This window comes from Aythya fuligula, chromosome 3, assembly GCF_009819795.1.
Source record: "Aythya fuligula isolate bAytFul2 chromosome 3, bAytFul2.pri, whole genome shotgun sequence".
Classification (NCBI taxonomy): Eukaryota; Metazoa; Chordata; class Aves; order Anseriformes; family Anatidae; genus Aythya; species Aythya fuligula.
This window is the reverse complement of record NC_045561.1, coordinates 102,995,525-103,007,982: the sequence shown is the minus strand read 5'-3', so window position 1 is coordinate 103,007,982 and position 12,458 is coordinate 102,995,525. Positions and strand designations below refer to the sequence as shown.

Below are 12,458 nucleotides of genomic sequence, written 5' to 3'. Positions count from 1 at the left end.
AGGGGCCTTAAAAGATCATCTAACTCCAACCCTGTGCCATGGGCAGGGACACCTCCCACCAGCCCAGGTTGCCCAAAGCCCCATCCAGCCTGGCCTTGAGCACCTCCAGGGATGGGGCATCCACAGCTTCTCTGGGCAGCCTGTGCCAGCGCCTCACCACCCTCTGAGTAAATATTTTTTCCTTATACCTAATCTAAACCTACCCTCTTTTAGTTTAAAGCCATCATCCCCTGGTCCTATCACTGCACTCCCTGACTTGGAGTCCCTCCCCAGCTCTCCTGTAGGCCCCCTGTAGGTACTGGAAGGCCTAAATAAATCAAGATCTGCATTACAAACATCTTTGGCTTGTATATATGTGACATATATATATATATAGGAGGTGAAAGGGGATATAAGGCACACAAACTTTGTCCAATTTACGACACTCCTGCAACTTTTAGGATACAATGGCAGATTACTAGAGGGGATTCAGGAGACAAAGACAAATCACCTCGACAGTACCAGATCTCCCTAGGAAACACTGCACAAGCTGTTAAAATTAGGATACTGGCAGCATATTAATTACCTCTGTTTTGTTTTCTTTACTGATGAGTTGCTTCCTTTTACATTTTAATGCATTTTGTACAGTTGCACTTGCCAGTTCTGACATGAAAGCTGTGTCCAATGATAAAACTAATTTTCTCCTGAAACATTACGAAATTATTTCTGTTCTCTAGCAGGGTCTGGACTTCAGCCTGGGATTCGCAGCCCTCCCCCCGATAACGCAGTGTATGTATCGCCTTTGAAAATCTCTGCGTGGTTTCTCAGCATTAATACATTTTTTTTGCAGTGGAAGAGGAACTGCGTGACAGCGCAATTACCAGCAGCTAATGCAAATAAAAGATTAGCCCAGTTATGGCAATCAAACATTTGGGAACATCAATGTCTTCCTCTTTGGGCTAAATGGAAAAAGAAAGTGCATTCATTTCATTGTGGTGATGCCGTCATGCTGTAGCTATCTGGAAAGAGCTTGAGTTCCTGTTGCAAAAATCCCTAAAATAATAGCCTATTAATTTGCATTTAGGGAATTTGTTTTTAAATGGACAAACGCATCCATTTGTTTCAGGTGCCCAAGTAAAGAGCTCTCAGGACACTATTACAGCCTCGTAAACAACGACCTGAAGTTCTGCTGGAGTCTCAGCAGCTTTATATACAGCTACAATTAACAGTATGGGCACTCCTGTCACGAAGGGCACAAGTACAAGCGAATCTTAAGCCACACAGTTATTAGTGCATCCACAGTAGAAACAAAATACCTATTTATACCATATTTGATGTAAAAATAAAAGCTTTCCCTACAGGGTGACATCTGCCAAAATAATCAGGGAGTTCAAGTACACACAAATCTCTCTGAAATGCAGTGATTAGGAGCTTCCCTTCCCCCCGCTGACCACTGGGAAGATAGGTAGCAGGCTGTGCTGGAGCCTAGGACAAAACCCTGCTCAACTTCTGCATGTAAAATCGCAGCAATTTAGAGCAGAGAGGCAGGGCCGTGCCTCAAGCACTTCTGTTGTGTTCCTAAAAGAAATGGGAAACAGCCACTGGGCTGGTGCCTGAAACTCACGAGACAAGTGCCTGAAACTCCGCGACCTCACACCACCACCAAACCCACACGGCTTACACGAGAAGCCCGCCAAGCAGAGCAGTTAAGCAACAGAAAAGCACAAACTAAGCAAAAGAATAAATGAAAGCAAACGGAACACAGCTCACAAAGGAGTTATTAATTCATTGCTGCTTGAGCGCTCCCCTCTTCAGCACTGCTAGTGTCTAGCCTGCATGAAGCCAAGTGTGGGAGGACTCTGCTGTCCCTGGTTGTGTTGTTGTGTAACATACACCTACAGGGCTGTAAAACAAACAAATGATTAGAAACATGTGCTTCGCAAGGCTCTCTGCTGCATCTTTTTTGCATGTGACAACCAAACAGGGGCTCTGCGTTTGCATGGGCTAAGGAAATTTCCACTCGTCGTGCTAGAGCCCAACCATAATCCTGTTTGATTGAAGGGGCTTAAAATGATTAGGAAATGCATTTGTTTTTCACTCGCCTTCCCTAAAACACAGTCTAAACTTCCTTAAAATTGCGTATTCTAGGAAAGAAATCTTGCAGCAACAAAGAACATAAGCCAGAAAACATGAGAAAATAATCCCCATGGATGTCCACGTCACTTCGCCCCTTCTCTCCCTTCCTATACGCTCTCTAAATGTAGAACAAAGCTTCCAGGAACGCAAAAGTCATTTGCTCAGCTCTAATCACTTCAGCTGTTTTGATGTATCTGCACACATGCTTAGCATAATGCCCAGACAGAATTATAGATTTCAGACCAGAACTCCATTGATAATCTCGTCTTTAATCGGGGAGAGCCGAGGGGTCCGCAAACAGCAGGTGCTTCTGTGCTCCGTGCTGCTCCGAGACAACAGGGAGCAGGGCTTCGGCTTTCCCCCTCGGTTCTCTGTTCTTCCTTGGGTTACGAAGTGAGATGCCAGAATTCACAGCAGAGGTTCTTTCACGTTAACTTTTCTCTTTTTTTCTTTGGAGAGCTCTTTTTTTTTTTTTTTTTTTTTTTTAAAAACAGCGCTCCAAAGAAATAGTTTCACCGCGCAATGTCACTTCCATAGTAAATATCTTTGTATCTGCGAGCTCTGTTTCACAAAAAGGAAAATTTTTCAAATTCTGCCCAACACCTACTCCCTCAAAAACAAAGCCTACTGCTCTGGATGAACACTACATCGTGCTACCCAAGCTTCTGGCTGCAAAGCAGCGTTGCTTAAAAGAACATCGCTGTTCAGCTACAGCACCGTATCTCAGTTCCTCCATCAATAAACTCTCCCCCGTAAGGCAAATTATTTTCTCTTTCCAAATACAATTAACTTTGAGATGTACACAGCAGCTAACGAAGTCTGGGTAACACTTAGTCCTCTCCACTTTCTGGATGCTCAGAACTCTTTTCACTCTCCTTAACTGTGGGTAGGATGAATCTGTGGTATCACCAGGCGGCCACTTCCCTCCATCGCTGCCCCTTCTCCATCTCCCCCACCGACCCCCTTCACGTTAGCCCTCTGCCGTTTGTGTCCTACTTTCTGCATCAACACCGCTGCATTCTCCCTTCCCTTGCAGATCCCGGCCGTTCTCATTTCTCTGAGCTTGCTTACACTCCTGATACCTGTCCTTCTGCCCCTCGTAACGGGGCAGCCCCGATGCTCCTCCACCCCACATACGCCACCACCGAGCTTTTGCTGCTGGACGATTCCCTCTCTCCAAGTTTGGTTTTAACCCTGACTCCCTTTTTTTGCTCTTCCCTTTTGACCCATCCTCACGCTACGTCACAAACAATCCAGCTACCTTCCGCCTCTGATTTTCTTGCAGTCCCTTCTTCCGTTGCTTCCTAGCCAAGTTTACTCCTCCCCTTAACACCAACATTGACAGAAATTTCACGCAACAAGGCTGGATTTAGTCCAAACAAAAGAAGCTGGTAGTTGTCTTAATCACAGGAAAATCTACTAGCTAACAGCAAAAACTCCTCCAGCTTACATCCCAGCAAGAGCTGCTGCACGCAGCGAGCACTTTGAATAGAGAAGAGCTCGAGCTCAGCGCTAGCAAATGTGAGAGCGTGGGGAAAAGGCTGGGGAAAACAAAAAACTTCCCCATCATCAGCTTGCAATGAGCTAAACAGTTACAAACAGCAAACTTCTGCTTCTCCCGTAACTTCACCCACAGTTTCCAGATGGGTTTGAAAAAAACAGCCTTGGAGAAAATGCACTAAAGCAGGGATTTTACCTTCAGACGAAACCTGGCTGTAATCATCCCCTACAGCATGGTTCTCAGGGACTCAGTTTTTCCTAAGAAACTGCCAGCACTGGTGAAGGAGTGCAGGAGGAGCCACCACATCGGACCCAGAGGAGCAGAACCGCTGTTTAAACAAGTCTTAAAAATCAAGGCATTAAAGAAAGAAAAACGGGCTTAAGATCAGACATGACTTCAAAGCACTTTCCGAATCTTTTCAGAAGCCATTCATGGCCTAAACAATCACGTCAGCTCTCTGGTGCCCTCCCCATGCCACCGCTGTCCCTCTCTGCTGCATTCTTCCGCAGCGTCCTGAGAAACTCCCCAAGCCCTTCATTCACCAGTTTTCCCTGTGTGAAGTTCTTGCACATCCGACTACAGCTTCAAAACTGAAAGCAAACATGAAAGCACGGTCTTCTGGCAACGGCGGTTGCTGAAAAGACCTTTTTGCAGTATTTTTCAAACATTTCTAAAAGCTGGAAGAGGAGCTGCTTACTCTGCTAGCCTGCCACTCACCCAGGGATACTGACAATCTTTAAGAACATTTCTCCTCAATTTAACAGCCATGGTTTGCGTTTCTGTACCTGTTGCCATCATTTTTATTAGCTGTAAATACTTCTTAGTTCCATCCTGACTTTCTTTTTATCCATCTGTGCTTACAACAGGTTATCATCCTAGTTTTCAGAGGATTTGTCAGGACTGTTTGCTCATCATCATCCTAATTCTTTCAGAATCCCTGAAAATAAGTTAACCAGCCCCAACAAATCGAGTGCTTCAAGCTCAGAGTTTTGTTCACTGATTTGCCAACTTGCATTTCTATTCCCACTATCCATTCCATCTTCTTCCCCACGCTGAGCTCCCAAACTGTGGCAGAGCAATCACTGAGACCTGGCAATACCTGCATTACCCCTGCTACTATGTTCTAACCACGTAACATCCCTTCCTTCTCCCCTCTCAGCTCCACGTGCCGAGGGAATGGTTTTGTTTTCCTTACCGCCTGCTGCTATAGCTAAAGAAACCAGACTTCTCCAAATCTTACCCACACTTTTCAGAGTGCTACGTTCCTCTGATGACCTTTTTCTTCCCATTTCTGACAGGCTCTGCTCGTTTGTGACATTCTTCTCCAGGTGTTTCAAGTCCATAGTTGTTTTTTTTCCCCATAGTTTTCCCCTTTCCTGGGACGTTTCCTAAATATTTTTCGTGCTTTAGTAAATAAACTCTTCAGTTCTGCTGACTTAGCCAGCTCTCAGTTTAATGGCTTGCTCCTAAACACAACTTTTTGGCTTATTTTGCTTTGTTTTTGTTTTTAATTGCTTTGTTTGGCTTTTGATATACAATGAATCAACCCCTAATGATTCAACAAAACACTTTGCTCGTTTCCAGTCTCATCCGCAGCAGCCATTTGATTGCTGCCTTTAAATCAGCGACTCTCACAGCAGCTTCCCCTGCTCCTCCACGCTTCCTCCTGCAAAAATGAACATCTCGGCCTGTCACCACAGATGTCTGACCATAATGTAGCTGCAGCACAGCTCGTGTTTTTTCCCCTTGCACTCTTCCTCCACGCCTGCAACACCAGCACACACTTTACCAGATTATAATAGCCAACAGGTTTTCTTGAAATGAAACCTACCACCAGCCACACAGGCTCCTCCTGCACAGTACCTCTGCTACACAGCTTAGAGCTTCTCACCATTTGATTTTGATTGTTACACAATTCTGGCCTTGACAAATACAGCCTTCCTCAGCCACATCCGTTCCTGATACTGCTAAAAAGCCTTTCATTTGTCTTCTGCGCAAAGCATCCCTCTCGGTACTTGCAATAGCACTCTCTTTTGCAGCAGATGTAAGGTGATGGGTTTTGATTTTAATGCTCCCAAGCAGGCAGCACCAACCACCTTGTCACTTCTGATCCCCTTTTCCTCTGATCAGACTTACCCCAGCGACCAGCACCCACTTGTTGTTTCAGAATCACACCCTCACGTTTTCCTACCTGGTAGTTTTGTTACCAATGCTTATTTCTCACAGAGCCTACAAACTCTCCTGAGCTACACACGTCACTCAACAGAATGGGAAGGGGACTGGGGATGGAAGACGTTACCACAGCAGGAAAGCCCACAGAAAGATTTCACCCAGCGAGTATCATCTGACATTCCACTTTTCTTCTTTTTTCCCTATCCACGGGAGAACGTTCTCCCCTCTCCAGCAGCATCAAGAACATAACATTTACCTGAAGCCAGTGAGGACAGAAAGCAAGTGAGGCCACTTGCTCATCCCTAAGGGAGGGCCTCAGGGGTGCAAAGCCCTGTTGAGCTCTAGGACCATGGACAGGGCTGCCTTGCCCCTTCCAGCACCCAGCCACCCAAGGGGGACAAGTCCAGGGAGCTCCCCCAGGAGAGGCAGGACAGAGCGCTGAAACGCTCAGCAGCAGAGCTTGAAGAAAGGCAGAGGGTGGAGGAGACCAAGCAGCAACAAAATACAGGGAAGCTCCAGTGACAGCCAAGACAGTGGACAAAACAGCTACTCAAAATGGGGCCCAGGAATCAGACTCTTGTCCTGACAAAACGAAGGCCCCACATTTACCAAGCACTGCTGGATATTCTGGCGTGAGAGAACAGCATGAACGTACGAAGAGGAACCTACGGTGGGTTAATCGGAAGCAGAAAGAATTATCCTCTTTCCATGTCTACTCTCTTTTAATCAGCAGCATGAAGACAATCCAGTGAAGCTGGTTCTGAGAAATGCAACAGCACTAGAGAAAAAGTTAGAAGATAAAAGCCACGGTTAGTAAAATAATTTGGGAACGTGTGTATTTTCCATTGATGCTCCTACCAGGAACAAGGCATTTGGTATTAGGAAGCAGATTCCCTGCTGGATGCACCAAGGTAAGGTGCACAGCATGACCTGAAATGGTTTTATCTGACTGCATTTTCTGTACCTTAGATGTTCAAGGCTGCGACTCTGTTTTATAACACGCGCAGAGCTCCAGCTGCAAACCTACAACTCAGTTCCTGTATTTCCCCAACTTCCATCTTCTATTTTCCTCTCAGAAAAGAAACAAATTCCCACACTCCTTCTGAAATCGTAACGCCATTTGTGCCATAATGACTTTTCCAGAAACTTCTCTGGATGCTAATGACAAACAAATATGACTCCAGAAAGGAAGCAGAAGTGGAAAACACAAAAGTCTTAAACAACACTGTATTTATGGAACTGTATTTGGTAATGAGCTAAGAAAAGCGTGCAAGTATGTTCTAGAAGGAGCACCACCTTATAGTGGGTACACAGATATATTTTAAGAGAAGGAAGTACACAGATAATAGCAGTAAGTTTTCCAAAATGCAATATAGCATGACATTTTCTACTACTTCTCAATCCACAAAAACATCGTCACGCAGATTTCCAAAGCAAGACACTATCACAAACATAGTAGAAGACAGAACCCCAGTCCTGAAGCCCTAACAAACCAAAACCACCTAACAGGGCAAGTACAACTTTTGGTAACACGTGTGTGCATCCAGACTCACGTTCACTGATCCTTCCAAGCTGTTTTTACCTCTTGCCCTCATTAGCTTTGCAGAACCACAATGGAGCACGGAGGATTAAAAAAACCTCTAACATACAAGAGGAATTCGACAAGAGTCAATGCCTTACGCCTCTCTACATCAGCTGAAAGCTGTGGGATTACCTTCGAGGGGATGAAGTTGTTTTCATTTCCGATACAAAAATTTGTGTTGTGAGTGACAGTGAGGAAGGAGAGGACCTGACACTGAAATGACATGCTGCAGTCCCAGTAATTGAAATTACAAAACAAAACAAAAACAAAAAGCCACACAACTACTCGGTGTAACTGTTAAACAACAGACGCATTGAGGTGCAATGGTTGTGGAACAAGACCTAGGGAAGAACAGCAAACACAGAGCCAAAATTACAAGTTATGGTGTTAACGTTAATTTCACAGATTTTATAGAAATTCGTGGACAGGGGCTTTTAAATAAACCCCAAACAATTACACTTATCTACGTGCAGCCAACAGAGGCCATCTTTGCCTACCACCACGCTCTTCCTTTTGCCTGTACGCTCTCCATCGTTCCACCACCCATTTGTCCTGCCTACTTACAACACGTTCAGCGCGGTAGAAAGCGCTGTGCTGGGGGAGACGTTCCACTAACCTATTAAACTTCTGTCAGTGTTTCCATTCTCCTCTCTTCACGTGCTTCCTGTGAAGTTTAAGCAGGCAGGGCACATCAAACAACTCCCCATTTATAGGGTAGCCTGAACAAGAGCCCCCTGCCCCTTCAATCTTGATCCAGAAGCACCTCACCACAAAAAAAAAAAAACAGGTAAAATAAATAATTCAGATTTTTGTGAGTTTTGGTTCCAGTCTTTTCTGGTAAGACTTAACCCATGCTTCAAAATAAAGTGGCACGCTTGGATACTGTTCATTAAATCACTCTGTAAAATAATAATTTCCCCAAATCTTTAGAAATCACTGGTATTAGGACCATTTTGCAGGCTCCGTTACAGTTTAGGGACTATTTTATTTAACGTAGAGCACATAAAAGAGAGAAGTATATGTTCCAAGTAATAGCAGCACTAAAACCAAAATTTTAAGCATTCACAGCTTAAGAATGGTCACTACGCGGTTTCAGATCCTGTAATAAAGGGAGACCAGAAGCAGTGAGCTGAAAAGGCTGCATTTGTCAAACGAGATTACTGGTTTCAAGCAACCCCTCCCCCCGGCCATGTGACCACGCTCTGGACTGTATCAATTAAAACTTGTTTAATCTTAATCATTATCATGCACGCAAAGATTAAACAGTAACCTGTAAGGCCTGAGCCGTACCGCTCGCTGGTAACTTGGCTTCAGCAGGAGCTAAAGAGATCCCCATCGTTTTGCTAAGCAACATCCTCGTCTGAGAACAATACAGAAATGACACCATTCCTTGCCTTTGGAAATCACCCCGTGCCCCAGGAGCATGCCTTTCCTAATCCCTTTCCACTCCTGAAAGCGAAGGATCGGATTCTCTTCCTTGAATAGGCAGCGGTTTCCAAGCGTGTGCACTTCTGGGGATCTCACAGACCGTAATGAGCGGTCTGTAATTAGTCTATACAATTACAGAAAACAGTAAGACTCCAAGTATTTCCAGCTGATATTAAAAATCAATCATACTTGGCAAACAACAGAGGTCAGTTCATCCAAGTTCAGGAAATGCTGATTTAAGGCAACACCAATGCCCACAGAGACCTAACTGGTAAATTATCCACACACCAGCGTCCAGCATCTCATCGATTTCCTCGCTTAACAAGCCCTTTACCACTCCATCACGGAAAGCCAGGCCTCATTAACGGAACTTTTAAGACATTATTAGATACCTGCTCATTAACTAAGACAGAGTAACAGAACTGGTAGCCAGCAGTGTTAGCGGTAAGCGCAGGAGGCTTCCCATTAGGATCTGGAAGCAGATATCTTTGTTTGCACAGAGGTGAGCTCAGGCTACGAAGTCACACCAGCCCCCAGCTCCTGTGCTACCTCCCCGCGTCTCTGCCTGCGAGGGAGCACAGGGCACGAGGGAGGCTCCAGCTAGCTTCCTGCAGGCTCAGTCCGGTCCAGAACCAGATCACCTAGGAAAAGCAGATACGGACATCCACTAACCAGCACTATTTACCACTCCGAGCTTTTTACTCTGTTGATTTAAGTATTAAGTTTTTATTTTCCATGATACTGAACTGCCTCTAGTTAACAAACTGCCTCTTTCACAGTGGCTTTGTAAAATCAATCCCTACACAAAGCCAATAGTCAGCCAGGTTTCAACTTACCAATTAACCACGTTGAGTAACACATTCCCTAAATCATACAGAGCCAAACCTCCTCGTTTTCCATACCGTACCGTACGCTGCAGCAGAGTAGTGCACACTGGGAACTGATGCTTCACCGTGCCTGTGACACTGGAAATGCAGATGGGTTCCCAGTGTTACCTGCCTGTTTTGAGATGCCTTCTTTACTGAGTCTTTGTTCACAACCTCATAAACCAATTCTTGCCTAGCCTTTTGGAAGAAAAACATGCTGAGTGCTGACTTCTCTGTTACACAATATATATCAACATTTTTATCAAAGGATCACATTTAACCTGAAAAACCAGGCACACTACGTTGACGGACCTGAGTATTACCAAACTGAAGTAGTGTTGCATCTGCAGATTTCACAGGTGTGAAATCATGAAAATTTGTTTGTTGTTCTTGACACATCAAAGTACAAAATAAATAAATAAAAAATCAGTAGTCACTTAAAGACATGCTGTAGGACATCAGCATGAACAGGCAGCAATTGCTGATATTTTGCCAAAAGCGCTAGATAGATCAATAAGATTAAGAAAGCCATAGCCAGTGCAATTTCTCATCATCTGCCTTATAAACTTTACTTGGATCTGTGAGACACTAGGTCGTTCATTACCATCTGTATCAAAAAAAAGCTAATTTTTGAAGTGTCTAATATCTGAAATACGCAGCGATACAAACTAACACTCAACATCCTGAGTTTCTTTACAAATCCAAGAGCGGTGTATCAGTGACCTGATACAAGAAGAATGCCAAGCATACAGATTAAATAAGAAAGGAATCCACTGGAGCAAACTTTTCAACGCGTATCATTCTCCTAACATTAAAAAAAAAATTCAAGATGCAACTCGTTGAATTTTTAAAAGACCTTAAGATGCACAACGTAAGTTACAGATTCCATATCCTACGTACATTTTGTGTAAATTAACATGAAAGAGAAAACAGCCACAAAAAACAAAAACTTTCCTGAATTTTTCTCCTGAGAAATGATGTGACATTCTCACAGACATAGAGCTTGAGAAACTGAGGCTAAGACACGGACCAATTTTTGAGATAGCTGTAAAAAAAAAAAAAATCTCAACCTAGCTGCTTTTGATCCCAATGCTTACACTAACTTCTGTTTTGTGTCAATCAGTTTTTAGGCAGCTGCACCTTACAACTTCAGTGGTTCACTATTATCGATATTCTTTAAGTCACCTTTCACAGAATCCTGGATACAAAACTGTTGATCTTAAGACTATCAGGCTAATAAGGTATAATTAAAGCCAGGCACTTAAGTGCAAGCTTGCATGGAAGAAAATTACCTCAGGAACAAAACAGTAATTCCTTCTGTGCAGATTATTTCGAATTCAGCTCCTTGCTTTAGTGGTTTTGGGAACTGGCAAAACAGGAAAATCTTGAAAAGGGTGTTTAAACACCTAACCTGGGTTTTGTTCGCTTAATAATCCATTGCTAGTGGCAGCTCTTTTGTAAGAAGGGCCACTAACTACTGACAGGGCTCTTTCGCTGAAGAGGCTCTTTCCCAAAGCCACGCTTAGCGCAAAAACAAACCAGCTCCGCTCACACACACACCGCCAGAACTGATGTAACAGGTAGACGGGGCAAATGAATCCACATCACAACTCTCCCCTCCCACAAGTTTCTTCAGGGAAGCTGCTGGAGGAGGCAGGCTGCAGAGAGGCTCCTTTCATTGTGTGCACGGGGCTGGGACGAGGAATGCGCTCCAACTGTGTTCAGACCTGTCCCAGCTCTCCGGCTGGTGGGAAACGGCAGGGAAAAAGGGCTCCGTCTCTGCTGGCAGCCGCCCTCCTCTCCCCAGCAGCTTCGGCTGCCTTGCAGGGAAGGCGAACAGCTCTGCAGCAAGCCCGGCTGGCTGTGGGGAGACAAAACGAAGGGGCTCAGCCCCCCGGGGGGCAGCTTTTGGGGCGGCCGCAGGGCTCCTGAGGGCAGCTCACCTCAGCACACACGCCTCGGGGGGGTAAATCGGGGCTGGGAGGAGGACCCAACCCCACCTGTGCCAGCCCGAGTCCCCCCCAAAAATGGCTGGGGGGGCCGAGGGGGGGGCAGCGCCTCGTCCCTTCCCCCTTCCCTTTCTTCCCCGTGCCCGGGCGGCCGAGCCCCGTTTCCTCACGGCGGCGGCCGAGGGCGCTGCTCGGGGCCGGGCGGGGCCGCGGCCAGGCCGAGGGGGCTGCGCCCCTCTTCCCTTCCTTTTCCTTCCCCTTCCCCTTCTCCCTTTCCCCTTTCCTCCTTCCCTTCCCTGCCCTCCTCCCCGGGCTCACCTCCTCGATGGCCGCCACCGTGTTCCTGCACTGGGCCATCCGGGTGGTGAAGTTGGAGGCGGTGGGCGACTTGTAATCCTCATTGGTCTCGGACACGAATTCCGACACGGAGATCTGGTCCGGCATGGCGGGGCGGGGATGAGGGGAGGGCAGAGGGGAGGGGAAGATGGGGGGGGAAAGCGGGCGGCTCCGGGGTGCGGGGGGGGGAAGGGAGGGCCGATGGGGGGCTCCCCCCCCCTCACATCGCTCGGCAACCGGCGGCGGCAGCGCCCTCCCGGCCGTTGTTCCTCCGCCGCCACACAAGGAAATTCCCCGCACCCACACTCCTCCTCCTCCTCCTCCTCCTCCTCCTCCTCTTCCTCCTCCCCGCCCGGGCACGCAGCACCGGGAGCTGGGCACACGCCCAACGGTGGTGGCGGCGGCGGGGAGCTGGCTCCTCACCCCGCCTTCCTCCCCTCCCTCCTCCTCCTCCTCCTCCTCCCTCACACACCGACACACGCGCACAGGGCGCCCCTCGCCCCCCGCCG

General features: G+C 46.6%; 1 protein-coding gene across 3 annotated transcripts in view; it reads right to left on the bottom strand.

Moving 5' to 3' along the window:
• The window catches only part of ASAP2 (ArfGAP with SH3 domain, ankyrin repeat and PH domain 2), an 82,503-nt gene extending 70,408 nt beyond the window's left edge, over positions 1 to 12,095 (bottom strand). For 2 of the 3 annotated variants that reach the window (XM_032184327.1, XM_032184328.1), the window contains exon 1: positions 11,932 to 12,085. In XM_032184327.1, coding sequence (XP_032040218.1) covers positions 11,932 to 12,057 — 126 coding nt within the window. In that variant the 5' untranslated portion in view covers positions 12,058 to 12,085. Of the gene's footprint in view, positions 1 to 11,931 lie in introns of all 3 variants that reach the window. The other variant, XM_032184331.1, reaches the window with a different exon arrangement.
• Between the last annotated feature and the right edge of the window lie 363 nt (positions 12,096 to 12,458).